Genomic DNA, 24,376 nt, shown 5'->3' on the forward strand with positions numbered 1-24,376 from the left:
CAAAAAAGTTTAATTGAGAATTTCACACACGTGGAAAGTAAATTGAAAAGTAAATTACTTTTATCTGGTTTAAATCTCCAGTATTTAAAAAAAATTGGGGCATTTTGTGATTTATGTTTTCAGTTAAGTGAAAAGAGTGTGCCTTTTTAAAGAATACAGGGTTACACTTTAGTTGAAGGTATCTACATAAGAGTGACATGACACTGTCATGAACATGTCATAAACATTATAAACAAGTCATAAACATTTATGGCATAACGCTATTAAGTGTCATTTTAGGGTTAGGGTTAGAGTTAGGGTTCATGTTCATGTGTTCAAGTAAAGTGTTACCGAATACGGTTGTCATCCAATCCTATGAAAATCCAAATGAAGAAAGAAATGTGCTACCCGGAACCAAACCGGACCCGTCTATTGTTTGATAGCTGGGACCCAGACCCTTGCAGAACCGAGAAATGTCAGACTCAAACCCAGCGGGACCCTAGGAGACACAGACCCGATCGGCAACGATTTGACAGCTGATTGCTACTAGCAAGTTAACGTTAATTTACGAGTTGTCAGACCAAAACTTTGTGTCTTACCTATATGTTAGTAGCCTTCTCCCCTGTGCCTGCCCATGACACACATATAATCCATGCTCCATGCTCAGAAAGTTGGTTCAATTGAAAGAGAATGGGTAATCCACTTATTTCACCGTGACGTTTCATGACAAACGCGGCTGGTTTAGAATCAGCTTTGTGGTTTTGTTGCATCTAGCATAATACAGTTTGGCTGTTTGCCCTTTTAAGTAAAATAACAATTACTCGTTGCTATGGCTGCTAACGCTAGCATTGCTAATTTGCTGCCTGACATGTGCACTCTGACCCTTCACTCACTCGCACAGGTCATTTGGCCACGGATGCACTTTGAGTACACACACACACACACACACACACACACACACACACACACACACACACACACAGCACACTCATGATCACCTTGTCTGATCTTTCCTCGGGTATTACACATAATGTCTGTCTGTCTCTGCCCCTGTACTATAGAAACTTAATTTCTAGGGTTAGAGATATTCCCAGGTCCACTGAGTTTGTTGTGTCTGAGGCTCGACCTGGGACCCAAGTCAGTTCGAATCTAGTCTTGCATTGCCAGACCTTCCTCCACAGCACTGCGGAGGAGGGTCTGGCTAGTCCACACAGCATTCCGGGATGGGAGAAAAACGTGCTCTGGTTTATTGGCATTTCTTTAAACCAATCACAATCATCTTGGGTGGCGCTAAGTGCCGGACGGATCAACGGTGCCTCTGCAAAATAGCCTCCGTAAGGAACTTGTTTTGGTGGAACGTGTACATTCAAAGGTTGTTTTAGTCGTGCAACAGAAAACTCAGATTGGACAGATAGTCTAGCTAGCTGTCTGGATTTACTCTGCAGAGATCTGAGGAGCAGTTAACCATAGTCCTCAGAAATCCACAAAGAAGGAGGAAGGTGACGGACATCCGGCTGAAATGAAAGACATCCAGCGGAATTTCTAGCACATAATATGAAACAAACCCGGGACCCACGGTAATAAACTCTATCCAGGTCCAGTTGATTGTATAAACCATAGATCGGAACCCATACGGGTCTCAGGTTCTAGGGTTTGGGTAAACCTGTGAAGACTTTAGTGTGAGCAGTTTGTCAGTGGTAGCTTGTGTGTGTGTGTGTGTGTGTGTGTGTGTGTGTGTGTGTGTGTGTGTGTGTGTATACGGTTCGTGCTTTATATCTTGTGTCGTCTCGGTTAGAAAGAAGACGTGCACCTTGACATCCCCCGCTGTAAGTCTCAGGGAGAGATGGAGTCAGAAGCCTTGTTGTCTCTTTTCTTTTCATTTGGTTCGAACTGAGTTCTTTGAAGACTGTGATGTCGCCGTGTAAACAACAATCGCACGCTGCCGTCACCACTGGAGGCGGCTTCAATGATTCACGAGCAACTTTGTAACCGTCACTTTTAAAGAAATAACTTTTTTTTTTAAGCACTCACATGCAGTCACAAACAACATTAACGCTGCTGTATTTACCTCTGCCTTTATAATGCCACCTTCATGAATTCATTCATCACATTAGTGCACCACATTCCTGCAAAAATGAAGTGGAATGTGATGAGAGCCGGGTAGGGTTCAATATTAATGCATGTGCTTCTACACGGTGTGATTGCAACAGTACGGTGTTCATTTTTCATCCACGTCATGTAAGATTGTGAGAGCACTCACTAATTTCAACATTTAATTATTCATTATCTGTTGACATTTTCTACGTTATACATTATGGCAGTTGTGCACACTGCTCAGCACTGGACCTGTATGAGATAATTAGCTGCAGCAAACCTGCGTCTTCCCCCTAGGGCCCTATTTTAACGATCTGAGCGCACGGTGTGAAGCGTCTGGCGCAGGTGCGTTTAGGGCGTGTACAAATCCACTCTTGCTAGTTTAACGGCGGAAAAAAGGGTCCGTCCGCCAGGCGCATGGTTCAAAAGGGTTGTACTTAGTGTCTTCATTAATCATAGGTGTGTTTTGGGCGTAACATGCAATAAACCAATCAGAGATCATCTCCCATTCCCTTTAAAAGCCAGGCGTGTTTGGACCTTGGAGCATTGCTATTACGATGGAGGATTTGCTGAGCAGCAAGGCGAGAAGAAACTGCTTGTGCGTGAAGTGATATCATGTCATATCATAATACTTTTTCACATTGTAATATTTTTTGTTTTAACCTTCTGCATGTTTGTGCGGTGCTGCACGTCCCTGTGTGTGTAACAAGCATAGTGTACGCGCGCTGTGCACGAGCCTAGGCACATTTTACTAATGCGCTGTTGAAATAACAATGAAATGCTGCGTTATTGACTAGACCAGGTTTTTGTTGGTCAATGGCGCGATCACTTTCCGCTGCCTCAAGATAGCAATACGCCCAGAATGCACCTGAGCACACCTCCCTGTAAGACCAGCACGCCCATGGGCGCACAGATGGGCGCAGGGGCATTTGCTATTTAAACGACGTGGGCGCTGGACGGAAAACTGACAACTGCGTCGGTCTTAAACTAGCAAAGACACTTGCGTCGGGCTTTGCGCTGCGCTGCGCCGGATGTTTTCCTCTTCAGTAATCTGTAAAATAGTTTGCTGTAACATTTATAGAGAATAAATGGATAATTATGCATATTCAGTTAACTTTGCTTATTTAAAAAAAAAAATCAATTTAATGTATTCAACGCATTCTCATGAACGGGGTTTGTATGATATGGTACGAAAACGTATGCACAGCAACAATTCGTATGATATACTCAAGTTAAGTTTAGCGGAGAAAAGGTTCCCGTCGTCATGCGGCGACGACAGTTGAGTTTAGGCACCAAAACGACTAGTTAAGATTAGATAACAGATTGTGGTTTGTGTTGAAACCCGTTTCCTGGGTGAAAGTCCGCTGTTTTCCGGGATACTCCCCAGACTCCGCCCCCCCGCTTGAAACATCCACCCCGACCTCCTCCTTGCACAAACCTGAGCGCTCTTATACAGTGGCAGTCAGTGTGGGGCTTACAGTAATAAATACGTGGAATACACGTAGGCGTAATTTGCGGTTACAACCCCCCCCCTTTACTAATCAAAACTGGGGCTTTATCCAAATTTTTAGTTGCTTTTTTTTCGCGTTTTCAATGTTTTTGTCGCTTTTTCCGACTCTTTTTGACATTTTTTTACGTTTTTGTTGCATGTTTGGGTGTTTTTGTCGCCTTTTAAAAAAAATTAGACAATTTTTTCGATGTTTTTGTCGCCTTTCTGGAGGTTTTTTTTTTTTATTTCTTTTGAGGTTTTTGTCGCCTTTATTGAGAGTTTTTTTTCTCCAAAAGTTTCTGTCGCCTTTTTCCAACATTTGTCGCTATGTCGTTTTTTTTTCTCTCCAATTTTTCTCTCCCGCTTTCTTCAATACATGCAGACATGTCCCGGGACCTCCCTAGATAGTTGGAGATCTCACCTCCCCCCCAATGTTGAACCCAAAGTTACGCTCTTGGGAATACATATGAATTACAGTGCATTACTTTTCGTAGCAATATGTACGAATGGTTCATGAGAGTTACTCTGATCATCGACTCCGGCAGTCCAACTCTATCCTAGTATTCCAAGCTCATTGAATTTTATATATGCCTCTGTAGATTTTAACAAGTCATTTATTTTGATCCAGGCGCTAGAATTTAAATGCCGCCTTAATCATCTACAGCAGCGATGAATAATAATCCTTTTAGTTTGCATGCAGAGTAATGTTTAGTAAAACAGGATCTCTTTAATGGCATCGTGTAACTACCTTTTCACTTTGACGAACATATTTGATAACTCACAGTAATTGACTTTAGAAAGCAGCTCACTTTTTTTTCATAGTTTATTTCCATCCTTATCTGCAAACCAAATGTCCCACATCCAAAAGGAAACATCTACTTTCTCTGCTTATATTTAACCCCATCTCTTTATTGATCTGAGCAGCAGGATTTGAGTATTATGTTGAATATGCAGTGGGAATTACACACACAAAACACAAAACATGTATTAACATTGCATAAATGATTCATCTAGTCATTCATGCTTGTAGCGAGTTATATCTACCAATGAAATAAATCCACTTGTTTTAAAGTACTGTCACTTGTTCTAAATCCCACACAGCCCAAGGCTGAAAGGGATGGTTTGGATTTTTGGAAAAAGGGTTGTATGAGGTACTTATCTATAGTCTGTGTATTACTGGTAGTGTCTAATGATAACCCAAGATTTGCATAACTCTCACAAGATGGTTATGGTAAGGCATTGACCTCAAATGGTTAGGGTTGAGATAAGTCGCAATCCGAGTTTTCTAGCCTGGGAAAACCCTGACGAACTTCCGGCAAATTTGAGATTTGCTCTGCAAGTCCATCTGGCCAAGAGCCCATTCAAGCCAATTTCCAATTTTTCCAAATCGAGGCACCAATCACAACCGTTGAGGCGGGCTTTACACGATGACAACAGCGCAGCGACGGCGAGCAGCTTTTTGTTTACATTCAACATGACGGCTACCGCACCGAAGCGCAGCAACCCGTTAATGCCACTGTCGCTGCAACCTCACCCGGATCGTTGGTCTGATTGGTTGAAGTACAAGGAGCTCAAATTTGTACTTAAGTACAGTACTTGAGTAAATGTACTTAGTTACATTCCACTACTCCTGACTATGGATAAGTTCCTCATACAATCCCACTTCAAAAACTCTGAACTATTCCCTTGTAGATATGGGAATGTCAAAGTCTTTACCTAAATGTTCAGACACTGGGTTTTGGAACCGTTTGGCAGTGTTGCGGTGTCATGCTCACCTGGATGTCGCCTCTCCTGTGAGATTGGCAGTCATTTTGATCATTAGGACTGAGAGAAGGTGACTTCTGTGAAGTGTTGAGTGCAAGCACGATCACAGACCAGAAATTTTACCAAAAAACCTCCAAGGAAAGAAAAGAGAGAAAGAAAATGGATGTTTGTGTGCAGCACATGGTATTTCCAAGCAAATCAATAGGATTCACACAGAGTGAAAGGTGGTTTTTGAATCGATTTGGTGTGTCTGACTCATGTTGGGTTGAAGGAGGGTTGAAGCTGCTTTGTAGCATATTTTTGGTTCTGGTTGTTGGGGCTCTTCTGGCTCAAAAAATGTTCGGCCTGGCGTGCTCCAACTGGCCGGTGCTGTCACTTAGCAGCCGTGAACAGAACAAGCTCTTCAGCAGGTGTGAGCCCAGCGACCCGAGGTAACAGTTCTGGCTCTAATGGCGCTTACCCACTGCTAGTGTCACCACAGTTACTCTACAACATACTGCCCGACCAACTTCTTCAACTCTCCACCACTTACTGGTTTGTTTGGGTGGTGGGGAAACCTCCTTCTCTCTGCTTCGCACCACCTGGTGGGAGGACTTGCTCCGTAAGTTGGACTTTGCAGTGCTGCGACTCCAAATGTTTCTTCAAATTTGACGTAGCGTTTTTGTAGCTAGACAGCACTTTGTCACCACCAGCACAGAGTGTACAACCAACCTTAATATTGCCATCTTTAGCTGACACAAACTCAAAATAGTGACTGTATTTCCAGCTAGAAAACGCGCATCTCTCTCCTCCCTCCATTGTTGTTTACGTTTGTGTCGCTGTATGGTATGTATTCCCCGTGAACTGTCCTCATGCTGAAAACGTGACTTGTTGCATACATGACTTCACTCCCCGAGACGCAAGAAGAAAAAATATATATTTTTACTAAGTAAAATGATAAAATTAGTAACGCACAGTGACTTGGATAAGTAACTTCAATCTGATTACTGGTTTGGAAAACACATTAGATTACTCGTTACTGAAAAAAGTGGTCAGATTAACTAATCTGACCACCAGGGACTTTTTTTCATAATGGAAAACCAAAAAAAAAACGCCATAAGAGACGTGCGCGGGGCTGAAGGTGGCCTGGCACGCTTGACTATGTTATGAATTAGCATCTCATGAGTTACCACGTTGGCCAGCTAAGGTCAGAATACTTGAGACACGTTTAATATAATACACACACACACACACACACAGTCTTTTATGAAGTACTTGAAAGCAGTACTTAGTAAAAGTACAAGTATCTTACCAGGAAACGACTTTGGTAAAAGTTGAAGTCTCCTTTTCAGGACAGCCAAAAAATTTGAACATCGACAACTTCTCAGTCCCTCCCCCCTTTCCGCTAAAGCCAAAACGGTCTCCTAAGACCCTCCCCCCACAATGGAGAATGAATGCGTGTGCATGAGCAGTGATTGACACGCAGTTAGACACCCCCCCCTCCCCCGGCCATGATTGGTGCATCTGAACAAGGAGCTGTGGATTTTTGCAAATCTCACTACAGGCTGTAGGTGGTGCCAGAGGAGCCGGATTTTTTTTTAAATGACCTGCTTCATGTAGTTTGTGCAGATGTAGATATTAAATGTACTTAATTATCAGAAGGAAAAGTAAAAACTTTGATTATGAGCTTTATTGTGGCTTCCTTATAGTGAAGCATAATATTCAGGGTTTCCACATCCTTCTTAAACATCAAATTCAAAGTCTGACATCGACAAAGAGAGAAACAGAAACAGAATTTTAATTTTTTGTGAGGAAGAATCGTTCACTCCAACGTACAAATACATTTTTTGCAAGTAAGGAGTAACGAAGATGCCTAGGGGAAATGTATCGGAGGCAAACTGTAAAATGTATTTCTGCTTCCCCCCTAGGATGGCAGTTGTTAGTTTCATTCCAACACTGCTTATGCACATCTGCGTCATGAATGACAAAGAGTCCAGGTTTGAAAAAATCGATTTCCCTCAGCCTTGATCATATCTGTTTTTTTCCATCTCAGCAAAGCATGAAAAACTTTTTGCAAAAATCTATTTTTTCTTTGCAAATTAAAACTGTAGTAGTGTCGATATTGGACCATTCTGCAAACTTTGAATTCCGTTGAAAGACAAGGCTTTTCCGCTAGCCGTCGGTGTTTTAGTCAAGACCGCCTAAACCGAGACCTGGAGAATGCTAACCATAGGCACTCCTCAAATTGATCTGAAAGATTAACATTTCCGTAAAAAAAAGTGTAGCATGAGAAATGCCTTGATGAAATAATCAAAAGGCAGTTGTGGTCTTGACCGGTCTTGAAATAAAATCCAGAGTCCTCTTTTTCTGATACCGATATAAGACTGAGTAAAAATGCAGTCGATTCCGAGACCGAGATCTTCAAGAAGTGGTCTATGGAGTATGGCAACACTGCTGGCCATTTTGTTTTTCTCTTCCTACAATATTTGCTCATGGAAACTATGGTTTGATTACAGATAAAGATCATGGCTATGGCAAATAAAGTATGGTTATGGTTATGCCACTTAAAATAATTGGTTAAGATTAGGAGGAAGGTCCCGGTTAGTAACAAAGCAAACTTGAATTAGCGCTCTCCAGTCTCCTTCATGTAAGTCAGACTACACGCCCATCCACACAGTCTTACTTTCTGCCTCGCTACGTAAAGAACACAATTCTTCCTGAATGGCTGAACGATGTAATTCGTGAGGTGCACAATAGTCCAATATGAACATGATCCCAAAAATACTGCTGAAAACGTACCTAGTGTCACCAAGAAGTGAACATCATAAGCTTTACGAATGTATGGTTCAGTACCGGCCCGTTTGATTGGATAGCACAGGTGTCGATAATGAAATACAAACACTGATGTAGAAAGACATGCACCAGAAGCGGATTATGGTATCGGATTTATCGCTCAGCCAGTGATTTGCTTGAAAATGCCATGTGCCCAGTGGTTAACCAGCAGTCAGCTCTACGGCAGCGCAGGGAAGACAGGAAGGGAGTGAAAGGACAACAAGGCGGACGGCCAGGGACAGAGAAAGGGATTGTGTTCGCTTTATCCGTGTTTGCTCAGTTTAGCGCAGGGCAAATATTAGCCAGTGTGCTCGGCAGCCGTTCTTCTCTACTGGGCTTCAGCCTCACACCCTGCCCGCAGAGACTAAACGGCAAAAAAGAGAACAGGGAGAGGGAGAAAGGAAGACCAAATGATGGAGGGGGATAAAGAGAGTAAGAGATAGTAGGAGTTAGAAAGAGGGCATGCTGGGCGATCATCCGACAGTCTGTGTTCCAGATCAGACGTGACACTGTGTTTACTGTCCGAGCATACTTAGGTATCGCTCTTTCATACTGCTGACTTCTATTGTACATGTCTCCTTCAGGTCTTTTGATGGAAGCACAGCGGGGCACTTATTTTCTTACTTTCAGACAGCTTTTTCTCTAGCATGCCAGCAATAGTGCACCGGTTAAGTCTGTCAAAAGCACGTACTGGACTGTACAAAATGTACCATTGCTGTTCTCAATCGACAGAGGTTTGCAACCGCAGAGGAGGACAGAGAGGTAGAGAAATAAAAAAAATAAAAAATAAAAAAAGCAAACCGATTCATGCTCTCGTTTTGTCTTCGCGGCTCTGTTCTGCAGTTCTGAGGGGAGAGAGAGAGAGAGAGAGAGAGAGAGGAGAGCGATGAAGCGGTGGGGCAGGAAAATGAGGTTGCAAGGACAGAGAGTGGAGAGGAGCCGAGAAAAACAATAGAGACGGAAAACACTTTGCTCTTGATTTTGTCCGAAGGTCACAGTCATTCCTTTTAATTTCGGCCAGCTGCCTGCCTCACTTCTCCTCAACAGAGAGGGACAGGCCGCCCCAGAACACACACACCGAAACAAACGGTAATACACATGTCTTGCCCATAGCTACACACAAAGTCACAAAGTGTAAAACTCCCGTTTCTGCTTTTTCTTGCAGTGTATACATGACAAATTCAAACTGTAGATGAAAAAGTCATCTCCTTTGCTGTGTGTGTGTCTGTCTCTGCCCCTGTACTATAGAAACTACATTTCTAGGGGTAGAGATATTCCCGGACCCACTGGGTTAGTTGTGTCTGAGGCCGAATGTAGTCTCGCATTGCCAGACCTTCCTCCACAGCGCTGCTGAGGAAGGTCTGGCTAGTCCACACAGCATTCCGGGATGGGAGAAAAACCTGCTCTGGTTTATTGGCATTTCTTTAAACCAATCACAATCGTCTTGGGCGACACTAAAGTTGTTTTAGTCGTGCAACAGAAAACTCAGATTGGACAGATAGTCTAGCTAGCCGTCTGGATTTACCCTGCAGAGATCTGAGGAGCAGTTAACCATAGTCCTCAGAAATCCACCAGGGTTTAAAATTACAACAGAAAGAAAGAGGAAGGTGAGGGACATCCGGTCGAAATGAAAGACATCCGGCGGAATTTCCAGCAGCAGCTAAACAATCCCGTGAAGTGGAACGTCGTGGATATAGACTAGGTTGAATGCAAATGAAATGGAGTCTTATCAGGTTGACTGAGGTCCCCCTTTATTGCTACGGGTCTCAGGTCTGTGTGTTAATGTGTCACTTGGGTGGACCCGCACTGATCAGGCGGTTGTGGGAAATGAACATTTTTCGATTGTAGATTATTTAGTGCTTAATGTATTCATTCTGGTGAAGTCTGAGGTTTGTCAGATGTGTGTTAACAGTCAACTGAGAGACAAAAGAGATCAAAGTTTCAGATGATTAAAGGGTCATGTTTTCCCAAGAGATGGTTAAGGGCTAACACCGGGGGCAGTTACGACACATCAAAGGTTATTGTGAAGTTAACATGACTTGTGATCTCAGTAAGGGCTCCGAAAATCCATGTTGTAAAATGCCAGACTGAATCAAGCATTGGGTCACACGGTCAGCATTTGTTCCTTTGTCTCACTTGATGACATTTAAGACGAGACATTCTGAGAGGTCAGGAGAGAACATCAGTGATCTTCTCTCCATGCGGCATGAAGTGAAGACACCAGCAACTAGGTAATCTCTTTTGGAGAAAGTCTTCCACATGGTGCGGCATAATCATCGCAGAAGAAAAATGTGTTTTTTGCTTTTCCTTTCCAACACGGCTGCCAGTTAATTAGTCCTCTCTCTGTTTTTGGTCCGTCTGGGTCATTGTGGAGCAGGTCTAATTGTCCTCTGGTCTATTTCAGTCCAGGTCTGACTGTTCCTGGGTCACTTTCGGAGCATGTCTATTGTTTTTTTTATTTCATGCCATTTCTGCACATTGGTTTCGGGTAGGTTTTTTCCTGGCTCTGTTTGTCAGACATCTTGGACCCGAGAAGAACTCTACAGTAGTTTGCCTACAGGGCGTGTATGGAACTTTATTTTGGTCACAAATCTAATAACATTAACATGCAATATATAATGTTGGAATAAAATGTTATTTTGAAGTCAGCATTCAATGATTAAGAAAGTACTTGAAGACCATCTTAACAATTTAGTGGCACGTTACCAGTGTTTCATTCCATCTGTGTGAAAATATGAACCTTTTTTTTATCAAGGTCTCAATATAGATACATGTCACGGTGATGACAATTTATTCATGCATTCATACATTTTTTTGGCCTAATTCCAGCATCTGGTAAGACAAAAATCAACACCGTGCCACAGACTTAACCCATACAATGTCAGAAAGGATTATTATTGTACAAAGCTACTAAACAAAAGACAGATTAGCAAACAGTAGCCAAGGACTCAGCTATCTCATTTCACAGTTTGCTGACTAGATTTATGCTGCCAGGCAGGAATGATCTACAAACCTATTTTGTTTTTGAGTTGATTTACCTTTCTCCGTCAGCCTCAGGAGCACTCTGGGTATCATCTCGTTCTCTCAGATCACTCCCAAGAGCACGTGGATCAATTGGAGTCTGCCAAACCCGTGTTAGCAACTCCAGTCAACATAGTAATGAACCTCTGGGGAGTGAAAGAGCTGTTGATGAGGGCAGACAGATTAGAAAATGAAGAAAAAGGAAAGGTAAAAGCCAAAGTGGGAGAAAAAAAAAGAATGGAGAACATCTGAAGGCAAGGCAGTAGCCATTCCCTGCTGAAGAAAGTCACACATTGATTTTGAGTCTTGCACAGACTGAATTGCCAGTATGGTTCCACTTTAGTATTTATTGCTAAGACAGTAGGTCTAGCAAAAACTAGAAGGGCAGCCAGAGAGCACAGACCTCGGCCAAGGCCAAATGCCCTATCTCGCATTGTTAACCAATGTGAATTGATTGGAAAGTGATCTGGATCCACTCCAACATTGAATGGGTTCTATCTCGATCCATGATACTCCTTTCCACCAAGTTTCAAAAAAATCAGGCCAGTAGTTTTTCCAGTATCCTGCAAACAAACCCAACCCTTGCCGAAGGTAGCATAAGGAAACACTATATATATATATATATATATATAGCACTATATATGTTATTGCTAGAAATGTAGGCAGTATAATTAGGTTTGCTGGCAGATGCAGGGATTATTGCTTATCTTATTGTTTAGTTAATTGATTGATTATGTGGTGCTGGTGAAAGCAAAGGATAATTCATAACAAAAAAAAGAGCTGAAAAGAATACAATGATGTGGATGGGAACTGTAGTGGTCTTGTAAGCCTCTTTGTCCCGTATTAAGTCACCCAAACTGACAAATATCTACCAGTGTCTGGGCCTACTAGGGCTTTTGGTAAAGGGGAAGAAGAGTGGGTGGATGCTTTTTCAAGCTTTACCTCAAGGAATACGCCCAAGGAATTACTGTTTCTTACGTCATATCATTGGATTGCTACTTCTCTGTCATCCGTCGTGCTTGTGTGCTTTGTCTATTCTGCCTATTCTTCCTCTCTCTTTCATCTCCTCCAACCTTCATCCATCTCTGGTTAGTGATTGGAAGAGGCCTTTGGCATGACACATCCTTGCTCTTTGAAATGTTCCGGTGTCTGAACACATCTCTGGGCAGGAGGAAAGTCAGAGCTGTAAAATGATGATTCTATTTTAGTGCCTCAATATCACTGCTCTCTTTTATGCATTTTTCCTATGATAAGGCAGGGAAAACACTTTCTTAAAGGTCCCATATTGTAAAAAAAAAAAAAAAAAAAAAAAAAAATTAGATTTCCATGTCTGTTTTTATTGTTGAGGTGCTATATAAATTCTGTGAAAGTATCAAAATGCTCAATCCACAGAGAAATGCACACAGCCCGTATTCAGAAACTGTGCCTTTAAACGAGCCGCCAGGACTTCTGGGCTGTTGTGATATCACAACTATACTATATGTAGGTAGAAAGAGCCGCTACGGTGCTGTTAGTCATTCCCCGGCTGCAATGGCAGTGCAGAGACGCTGAGTGCAGATGCGGGAGACCCAGAAAAGCAGACTGCAGTTTTTCTGTAGGGAGGCTTAAAGAGACAGGCGCTAAAACGGAGCGTTTCAGACAGAGGGTGAATACAGGTATATTCAGACAGACAGTATCAGAAAAGTAATGTTTTTCAAACATTAAAGCATGTAAACGTGTTCTAGTAGAAAACCAAAAAAAACAATTATTAACCTGAAAATGAGCAGCAAAATATGGAACCTTTAAAGCAGCTCACTGTTTTCATATGAACAATGGATCTAATGACTATTTGTAATGCGAAAGATGTTGCTCATACTGATGAACCCACGAGAAAATATTGACCTAACTCTGCAGTTAAGTTCTATGGAGCCTTTTAGCATCTTTTAGCTCATTGTTTTGGCAGGCAGTTCTGATAAACAACTTGTATACTACCTGGCCACCTCCAAACAGCTGATAGACAAAGTTGGCAACTAGCTAGTGAAGCATTTAGCAGCCATAAAACAGAAATTTCCCTCAGGAATTGGTGGGAACCAAAACAGAGCAAAAACGAGGCTGACTATTGGAATAAAGTTGTCAGGTGACCAAGAACACAATCCTTGTCTGCTGGATGTGCAAATAGCCAGCTGTTTCCCAACATGTAGGCGTTATCAACCTCAGATGGTAATACATTATGTAAATGTTGTGTTGACAGCTTCCTGCACCCAAGTGGCCAAACACGCAATTAATGCAGGTTTAAGCAAAATTTCAGACTGAAATCAATTATTTTCAATGGAACGGCTGCACTTAGGGGATATTCGCACACAGCTAATCTGTGATGCTTTCATGTAGTGTTCATCTCGAAGAACTGATGAACGTTCAAACATTCAATTTATACACACAAATGTCAACAGTAGACTGTGCATGGTTTCAATTGTTCATCAGACACAAAGCAGCAACACCCCACTTCACGCTTTGCGCCATCAGTTGGATCCCAGCCACTAGGGAAATACACAAATCCCCTGTGTGTGTGTGTGTGTGTGTGTGTGTTTAAGTGTATGTATGTATCCAACAGCTCTCTGCAGCTTTGTAAACAAGGCCGTGGCCACTCAGCATAACCTCATTCAAGGACGCTTTCGTGTGTGTGTGTGTGTGTGTGTGTGTGTGTGTCAGGCGGGATTCAAACTTACAGGTCTGATGGTCATTGTGATGAAGGACTCCATCCATCAGCAGTCTCAGTGGTGCAGATCATAATGGAATCAGGCCTGTATGTATGGATGTGTATATTTGTGTTTATGTCCTGAGATTGGACGCTGACGTTGAGTAAATGAGAAGTTTTGGTGCTAGGTGACAACATAATCAGGATTATAGAGGATGATGTTTTGGCTGATGTATATTTCCCCTGCTCTCCGTCTTTAGCTGCTTCCCTCTGCAGTATTTTGGCTCGCTGCCAAGTGTGTACTCCGGGACAAATGGGCAAGCCCAGTGTGAGTCATGCTCACATGGGAGATTCAGACGCACACACACATATACACACACACACACACACACACACACACCACGACATTTGTGTAACCCATCAATTTTTCAGCGAGATTCGATTCTACGTCAGAGCGGCCGTTCGACGTTTTCAGAGCAGGAAAGAAGAACTGTGACTACTGTCGCAAAGAAAGGAAAGAGTTGAGGGGAAGGAAAGGGAGATAAAGTGCCATAGAGATGAGACGATGGTGGGGGGGGTAACTTTCTCAAGGTGAATGCTAAAGATCTTGGCAAACACATACGAATGAGTTGGCTGAGCAGAAACTGAGAGAAGGTGTGGGAAATGAAGCCAAGTGTATTCTCTCTGCACACTGTTGTGTCGCCGCCTTCCTCTTTTTCTCCCTCTCACCCAAATCGAAACAACACACATGCAGTATGTATGAGCCCTGTGTCATTTGAGGTGAATGTTGAGAGAGGAAGGCATGAAATCTGAGCACCAGACAACAGTATTCCTCATCCAAAATGACTTCTGGCCATTAGTCTTTTCTCCTCTTTCTGTCTCACACACTCTGAAGACGTGAGGTGAACGGACAGTGGGTAATTTAGCCAGTGAGGAGTCTGCGCGTTACGCAACAGCCTATTTCTCCTTACATAACGCTGCAGTTTCAGAGTGGAAGATTAGCCCCGCTATACTGTTCCCCTTGTAGCAGATGCCACAGCCAATCTCTCCTCGCAGGCATTATAAATACATGTCGACAAGCTGATTAGCCGTATAGAGCCGGAATTACCCTCCGAACGGAGATGCAGAGATACCATATGATGGTATATCGGGCTCAGTTGCAGAAGCATGTGGGGTAGAAACATTTTCACCAATATTAATCTGCAAATCGCACATAAAGAGTAGCATTAGAGCAGCCATATAAAATGCGTGCTGTAACACTGTATGAAATATTTAGCCGGCTTACACCACGTGGAAGTGTCAGATGTGTGTGTGTATGTGTGTGTGTGTGTGGGGGGGGAGGGGATTGATTGCTTTTCGTTGGGCATCCAGTAAAATTCTATTTATCAGTCATTTCTCTGTCCATGCCGCTCCACTGGCTGATTCATAAGCTAATAAATACTGCAGCTGGGCATTCTTACACTAGTATGTCAAGTTAGGCTCAAGCAGATACAGGCTGTGATAGATCATTATTGGGGAAATGAGAAGGAGGCTGATGAATAGTTTGCATTTCCACCACCCGCGGGGCTATTAATTTGAAATCTGTCAAACCGAATCATAGGCGTCAGCAAATTCCCGAACTGGTCAACCACGTTTCTGGGCCGCTTGTTGAGGTGCGTCGATGCAGCGAAAATGCAAAGTACCTTGACTGATTTATACAGCTGTATCTGTCAGAGTGTTGCTGAATCCCCCCCCCCCTTCCAGTCAATCCAGCGGTTGCTTCTTTGTTGTTCCTCTGTTGTTTTCTCTTTCTAATCCGCCTGTTTGGCGCTGGTGTATCAGATCTGAGAGGGAAATTTAGACAGACATTGAGGAAATGCAAATAGATCAAGAAGAAGCTGTAGGGGTGCTGGAGAAGAATCACTATTGAACTGTCTGTGAAGAAATGAAACCGTTAAAATCCTTAAAAAAAAATGCATTTCCCCGGGTTGACTATTTTCCCCCCCCCTCTTAATTGACTAGCAGTGCTGCACAGCGAAGAGAGAGCGAGATCTTGACATCTTCAAAAGGAGCTTTGATCTCAAAGCACCGTGAGGCCCCGGAGGATCATCAAGGTTTCCCTCGGTCCTTTTATCACATAGTGTTTCTCTCGGCCCCTTTGCTTTTCCTCCTCCTGTGCTCCCTCTTCCTCTCCTGCTCGGTTTGATCAGTGAGAGCTTTCTGAGACTGCCTGATATTAGGGATACAGACAACTGCAGCCTCGTTTTTGGCGGCGCCTCATTCCCATTCGGCTCTCGCCAACGGCGCTTACCTCGATGCGCTCTCACACGCTGCAAGGTCATGTTGAAATCTTTTCTGAACGCTTTACAGATTCCCGGCGCTGCTCCTCCTTGTCCGCCGCCCGCTGCACAGAATTCCAAAGCCAATTTTTCTCTGTCTTTGAGAAACAGGAAAGGAGAGACTAATGAGAAGATTACACAAACTTTTTTTTCTGGCACAAAGGTTTTAAACTTGCTGTTAGCCTCTTAACATGTTCGAGATGTCATTGCAAGTGCCTACCCATGTGAAGTGATTCCTTCCGAGTGAACACAGTTAATCTGACTGCAGTTGATGTGAAAGAAATGCATAAAAGTTTTGCTAATTCAGCCCTGTTTAGTTCCGCTGTTGAAACGGCAAGACGAGTGCTTAGGGACCGTCTACAAACTACAAAACCGAAAAGAGATGCAACAAAAATATGTAGGCTATTAATTTAATGATTAAATAAGGTAGTGTCTCCAAACTTACCTCAATTATAACTTGTCTCCTGCTAGTTGTACTATAGCACTTTAAAAAATAAGCATATGCCTATTTTTGAAAATGTATTTGTATCGCTTTTCGGTGTTGTAGTTTGTAGACAGTCCCGAAGCACTCTTGAACATGTTAAGAGGCTAAAAGCATGTTTAAAACCTTCCCCCGTTTTTCTCGCTACTGACAGCACTACGTGACAACAAACAACATAGCTACGTGTTGAAATCGACCGGAATTCTCCTTTAAGTGTTTGTTAGCTTGTTAAAGTGACCAGTTAGCTAACGTTAGCCTGTTTAATGTTAACGGTAACGTTACAGTTAACAGCTAACGTTAACGAGTCAGAAGCCGACGTTTGCATTTAGCTACAGTGAGCGAGCTGACGATAGCGTTACGTTCGTACATGTCACTGACGACCACTTAACGTTACTTACTTAACGGTACTCCTCTTCATCCCCTGGGGGACATAAGGCTGCAAAGAGATCTCTCCATCACATATATTCCTTGCAACATGCTGCACATCTCCCTGTGACAGGTGCATCTGATTCTTGTCCAGCAGCTCCTCCAACACCACCAACTTCTTCTTAAGAAGGACAGCACTGTTGTTGCCAACGTGGCCTTTGTTTGTGGTGTGACTGATTCACCTCTAGTCTCTTATCTTTTCAGATGAATTTAAATACAAAGGTTGATGATTGATCATGTAATCATTTTCAAAACATTCAAAACTGTTACTGTGTTATTTCTGTTTCAAAAGGCTGCAATAAATAACACATTAAAATCTACAGTGTTCATGTAATTTCATACATTAGCAGTGAAATGAATGAATGCCTAATAATCGTGAAACCGTGATTATTTTTCACACTATAATCGTATCAACAACATCTATAATCGTTGCATCCCTACCCCCTGACATGAAGGATCTTTGATTGTTTAATTGAACTCAGGAACTAAAAGAGATGCTGTCTTCCTCAGGCACTTGAGGTGTAATGGTCTTTAATTGAAATGTTTCATACCACGTATCATAAGGCAGAGCTCGTTCCCTCCAGCCCACAGTGGACCCCCTACCTACGCCACTGATTGACCCACAGAAAGAAAAGTAAGATGAGCTAACCTCGGGATAAAAGAGCAAAATGTAACATTATTTCTCCTGACATTAGCCGACAGCTGAAGCAGATTAAGGGCTGCTAAGCAGTAGCTTAGGAGCTGTGGTGTTTAAAGAGCAGCCAAAGCTTATTGTGAGTTACCTACCAGTCCCTTAATTTCAATGTTGCAAGCTTGACTGCTCCTAGTCATTCAAAGAGGGTTTTTTTGTTCCTTCTGTTTCCAGAGATATGTTCGCTTAAGGGAAATGGCCATTAAAATGTCATTACCGCTACATTAAAATCATTTTTTTGAAAAGCACTGGTTCCCAGCGGCTTCCCGCCATAATGGGCTCGATACATTCCCTCAGCACGGGGAAGAACCCTAATGTTGCGGAACACAAATGCTAATCTCTCTGTAAATATCACTCAAATTCACCCCCCCCCCTTCCTCTGCTTTGCCCTGGCTAATTGAATTAATTCTCCAGGCAAAGGTGTTATGATTATTCTAAGCATCCTAGTGCGTGGGCCGTAATGGAGATGATCCTGGCATTTTTCTTCCTTCTCCACTCTTTCTTCTTTGCTGCAGTATCTCAAAGGTATCAATGGTTCAATTTTCATTCACGTGCGCCTCACTAATAACTCTCTGGCAGTATTCATACTCATGTCTTAGAATCAATATTGGATTTGAGCATACATGGGGGGAGAGGGCCTAAAGACTGCAAGGGTCAGTCCGTAACATGAATGAATTGATTAAGTGCCCAAGAAGCTGGAAGCACTTTGCCATTTGAGACGTTCTTTGCAAAATGAGATCGTCTGCAGAGCAGTCCATCAAGCTCCACTCGGAGCAACTCATCCTGGTCTAACTTAGTTCATGTAGGACAGTCCGTTTCCTGCTTCCGCATTGATTCTTCTCGTTTGTTCTGACTGTTCAACTGTGTTTTATATTCAGCTGATCTCTCTACGCCATTAATCATGGCCACCAGCACTTCCACTCGCGCCGCCATTTGAGCATGCTCAATTAATACCCTAATGGAGGTTGTCATCAGTGCATGGCCACACTGTACTGTGGCCTTGCCTGCATACTGTAACCACTTTACACGGCACACCAAAGAGTGGTTAGGATGCTCATAAATTTGGCTGCGATTATACCGCTCATTAACTTACTGTACAACCTCTGCACTTATTTACTCAATTAACTTGCCATTTTCAAGTTCTGTTAACATTGGGATGTTTTATTTTCCTTTTTTAAATACTTAATCAGCCATGAATAATGGAGAACCGCTGGGGGCCAAAGCCGCGCGCTCACCTCTGAATATCTCGGGCGTATGGAAGGTGGTGAAATAAATGCACATAGCTAATGAGATAATGGAATCAATGAAGGTGTTGCTGCGGTTGGCCGATAGGATAGCAGTGTGCAAATGTGACCCCCCCCCACCCCAGTCACTGCTCTGGATCGCGGCAGTGCAGAACAAAACTGCGACAGCAGATTTCCTGGCAGACAGAGAATTAGTCTGTAATGGTTGCTGTCTGCTATGTACTCTGTCTGTTTCCCTCCCTCTCTCTCTCTCTCTCTCTCTCTCTCTCTCTCTCTCTCTCTCTCTCTCAGCATTGTTCTGTGCCTCTCTGGCAGACTGTAACTCTGTAAATGACTTTGACCTTTCCTGGGACCGAGGACAGGAACCACAGAGAGGAGAGGAGAGAGATGGCAGGAGATGAGAGTAGAGTAGGCGGTTGACTGTAATAAACTCGAAGCAGTGGGCGGCTGTCAACACTAATAGATGGGAGAGGGGAGGGGGGGGTCACCAGGTTGATGAATACTAAAGGTGCCTGAGTCCTCAACAAGTATTCTGGGTTATTTTTTTTTTTTTTACCAGGCTGGTGCGTGTGAGATCTGATGCTCACAGATATCATCACACCACAGAAAGTGAGGGTCTTTTTGGTGACTCGAGGAAAAATTATATTTAGATTTCGGCGACAGGACAGCATAGGAGGAACCTTATCATGTGTATTAGCATGGCTTGATGACTGCAGTGTAATTGCATTGCAGTGTAGTACTGGTTTACAATGTGATTGCTTCTGTGTAAAACATTCACATTCACGGACATAATGAGTTGCTTAATTTTTTTTTTAGTAGGATCCCCTTTATGGGATGCCATCTGGAACCTGGCTACTCTAAAAAGGGTATCTTGATGGTTTAAGATATAAAAATAGAACCTATTATATATATATATATATATATATATATATATATAACCCTAATATCTGGTTTGGGTTTGTGTCAGATGTTTTTGCTGTAGTACAGTCCTTCCAGAAAAAGAGTTTTTTTGTGATTGTTGCGGGCAAAAATCCTTGATTATGCAGCACGTTTTCTTAAAAAATGCGATGGAGATATTTATGCAATTTTATGCGATGAAATTGCGGGAACTTGCAAAAACTGCGGTTTCATCATGGCTTCATCGCGGGGTTTGCAGCTTTTCGATGATGTTCACGTCGCGTAATTACGTCACTTCATAACGTCACTTCATAACGTCACTTCATAACGTCACTTCATAACTTCACTTCATAACGTCACTTCATAACGTCACTTCATAACGTTCCCATGGCAACAGGGGAAAATGACTGCTCTTGTGTGAAGTAAACGCAACATTTTTCAACTTTCTGCTAAGATATATGTAACTTTTTTGCAACGAAAATGTGGGGATTATGAAATCATGCATGCCCCGCATATTTTGTGCGGAAATCAGCAATTTATGCGGCGTATTTGAAAAAATGCGGCCCCTGCATAAATATGCGGACTTTGGCTGATGATGCATTGAATTATGCGATCGCATAATCACGTTTTTCTGGAGGGACTGGTAGTAGAGCAGAACACCTTTCTGCACTAACTTTTCAGTTACACCCACATGCACAAAGTTTCTTAGTAAATTCAAGTGTTAAAAGGATATCAAATGTCCACAGTGCGTGGCTGGGTTAGTTCAGTTGGTAGAGCAGGAGCACATATATAGAGGGTTTACTCCTCCATGCAGCGGCTGCAGGTTCGACTCCAACCTGTGGCCCTTTGCTGCATGTCATTCCCCTTCTCTCTCCCCTTTCATGTTTTCATCTGTCCTGTGGAATTAAAGGCCTAAAATGCCTAATGAAATAATCTTTAAAAAGAAAACAATGTCCACAGTGCACGTGTCAAATTTTTCTTTATTTCCTGTATGTTGGTGCCTACTTCTCATAACGTTCTCTGTCGTCCTCTGCCTATAGGAGCGGGGAAAGATCGGCGTGATCTTCAACGTGGGAACGGACGACATAATCATCGAGGAGAGCGCAGTCATGGTGAGCGACGGCAAGTACCACGTGGTGCGATTCACACGGAGCGGCGGCAACGCCACGCTACAGGTGGACAACCAGCCGGTCATCGAACGTTTCCCATCAGGTAGGAACAGGGGTGATCTGGGGACCGAGGGAGGGAGGAAGATATCAGTGTCTGAACCTTTGCAGTGTTGAATTCTTAGTTAAACTGAGCAACACATTGGAGAGAGAAAGAATGGGCTTCAGAAAACAAATATTATTCATTAATTCTGACTCCCATGTGCCACTATAAGTGATTCATCCAGCTCTCCGGCAGTTAGTCTACCGTTGTAGCTCCTGGTACTGCGAAAACCAGTGTTGAATCGAGGCCAGCAGAATGCGAACATGCCAGTCAGGCAGTGGCGGCTCTAGACCATTTTAAAATGGAGGGTCCAGGCTGGGGCCACATGCGATTTTAGAGGTACCAATGCAGTATATTAAGCACAGGTGTTACATGCCACCAACCCTCCATAGGTTTGATTCTACAAAAGCTTTTTTGTGTTTACACAAGAACGCTCATTGATGTATCACTGCACATGAATAATATCCCCCTCTTTTGGGATAAAGGTGGGGTTAAAAAAGTATAAAAAATATTTGCCACAGTTAGGGGGGCTAGAGAGGGCTCGAGGCTTGATATAACGGAGGGCACTGGCCACCCTTGGCCCCGCCTAGAACAGCCACTGCAGTCAGGCATGGTCGGTAAAAGCATGGTTTTTGGGGCTGGATACAGAAAAAAAAAGAGACTCGACGTTGTGTAAGGAGGTGTTTATAAGTCATGCTTCGGCTCCAGATGCACCACCATTTACACATACAGACTTAAAACGAACACGGCAAACATCCGATGAGTCACTGCTGGGAGTGTATTTATTCCCTCACTAGTTGTTTAACCGTATTCATAGTATTCTATCATGGCCTGAATTATGAGGCTGTTTTTGGTTGCACAGAAGCTCTCAGAAGTCTCTCTCCATTGTGTTTCCCCTTTTTGTTCATGGTTGTTCAAAGGAAGACATTTTGTGTTCCCGTCCTGAGTTTGCATTTGGTAAACACCAGGCTAAGCCGGGCTCTGCTGCCTGCCAGTGTTGGCTGTTAATGATCACATGTCCAAAGAAAAGAAGCTCTGGTACATTCATAGATGTGCAAACGTTTTTTTTTTTGCCCACCAGTGTTTGTTTATTTATTCCACATTGATGCTGTCCGACTTGTAATCTCCATCCGTGCTGAAGTCAGTCGTCATTGTTTCAAACAGCAGGAAGAGGGCTGCTAATGTGGCCATGATATTTTCTCCAGTTGACATATACAGCAATGGGACTGTGACATTCTCTGTCACAGCGGTGATCCCATATTTCGAGGCTTTGTTTTGGCATTGAGAGAAGTGTATTCTCTTGTTCATCCGTCAGCACAGCGAGGCCAGACCGAGGGGCATGCATCACAGTCAGAAGAGGAAGCGTCCTGTGACAGTTCACTCTCTCCACTTGGTATTATGATGGAAATGCAGCCCTTTTCGCAACGGCACACGCTCCAAAGAGGAGCCTTCTTCCACTAACAATAGCACCAACCGCTCGGAAAATAAGCAGCCTGTTAACACTGGCAAGTAGGCCTGTAACAATTATTACATAACATGTCTAATCGCAATTTTTTTTTTTAAGCGTAATCGCCGTTTCTTCGTTTAACCCAATTAATTACTAACATTAACTAAGGTGATTGCCGATTTTATGTTCATTTAAGACAAAATATTCAATGTTTTATGAAAACAAAGATGCATGGTTTACTTTATAGGCTGTGTACTTGTGTTATTAACAGCGTTGGGCAAGTTACTTCCAAAATGTAATACAGTACATGATAGATTACTAGTTACTGTCATCTGAGAGTAATTAGTTACATTACAATAGTGCTGTCTCTGAATTGCAATGTTTTACTCTACTTTTGCATTACTTTTGAGTTACTTTCACCAAAATAACAGCAGAAGTTTGACTTGAATTCACCACAGGATCAATAAAGTCTCTGTCTGAATCTGCAAAGTAACTAAAGCTATGAAATAAATAGTGAAGTCAATTCAATCAGGAGAGACTTCGTTGCAGATATGCAAATATTTATTGTACGCAAACATGATATGACATGTACAGTCTTTGGAGATTAGACTCCATCATTATTGAATGATAATAATTAGGGGGTTAGAAGGCCAAAAGCTGATCCCCCGATGGAGTCTAGACACTGATGGCGGTGTGAGGAACCCGAATGTCGAACCGATGAGTCGATGCCGTCTGGTCGGAGGAGGAACCAGGAGCCGTGAGGGATGAAGGCCGGAGGAGCAAGGGGAGGAGGAGGGTTGTTCTTAGCCTGAAATGACAACTGAACAGCAGAGAGAGAGACCGGTTTAAAACAGTGGTGTTGTGCTGTGATTAGCTTGAAAATTTCAGGGCCTCTTCTGATTGGTTAGCTAAAGTGGGCGTCTCTAACATCTGTTCAGTTTAGAAGAAAGAGAACATGATTAGTTAGAAGTCTTCCTGTCAGAATTTCCGCTGAGCTCCATATGTACAATAGGCCTACTTTGACTCGGAATTGTGGCGGAGTAGATTTATGTACGTAGGAGAAAATTAAAAATACTCAATTAAAAGTACCTTTGCCGAAATGTTTCTCTGTGAATTTGTAAAAAAAACACCACTAAATGTCGGGTTAAAATGCATTGTAAGTCACGTTACTGAGATTGTCTCGGGTATATTATTATCGAAATGTTATTAGTAATGCGTTACATTACTGAGTTACAGCAAAAAGGAATACATTACTGTGCTGACACATTACTCCCAACACTGGCCATTACATTATCTGGGTCACATTCATTTAAAGCTTTATTAAAGACTTTGTTTGAAAAAATAATACATAAATGGGTAACGCTTTACTTGAAGGTATCTACATAAGAGTGACATGACACTGTCATGACACATGAACCCTAACTCTAACTCTAACCATAACCCTAACTTGTCGTGACAAAAACCGACAGAAGCGGTATGTCATCAACGTTTATGACTTGTTTATAATGTTTATGACATGTTCATGACAGTGTCATGGCACTCTTATGTAGATACCTTCAAGTAAAGTGTAACCCATAAATGAATATTGTTTTTTAAATTTGACCGAAAGAAAGAAATTATATTGTTAATCGCCATTATTTCTACGACAATTAATTGCACAGCCAGATTTGGATTTGTTACAGCTCTACCGGCAAGTGGATGTCATCCTCCACATCTATGTTGTGTTTCATTAGGAAATATATGCATAATGTAATGCACAGCCCCATATTGTATTCCTTTTATCCCTCTTCCCTTCCGCCGTCCTTTGCCGCGCTTGTTGTCTCTGTCAAAC

The 24,376-nt window shown here is 42.7% G+C and overlaps 1 protein-coding gene across 1 annotated transcript in view; it reads left to right on the forward strand.

Annotated features, from left to right (window-relative positions):
- LOC118492919 (neurexin-1-beta-like) overlaps positions 1–24,376 on the forward strand; it is a 144,727-nt gene that overhangs the window by 63,858 nt on the left and 56,493 nt on the right. Inside the window, exon 2 of the mRNA XM_035993699.1 lies at positions 20,930–21,101. Coding sequence (XP_035849592.1) covers positions 20,930–21,101 — 172 coding nt within the window. The remainder of the gene's footprint in view (positions 1–20,929; positions 21,102–24,376) is intronic.

The sequence above is a fragment of the Sander lucioperca genome, chromosome 17, assembly GCF_008315115.2.
Source record: "Sander lucioperca isolate FBNREF2018 chromosome 17, SLUC_FBN_1.2, whole genome shotgun sequence".
NCBI lineage: Eukaryota > Metazoa > Chordata > Actinopteri > Perciformes > Percidae > Sander > Sander lucioperca.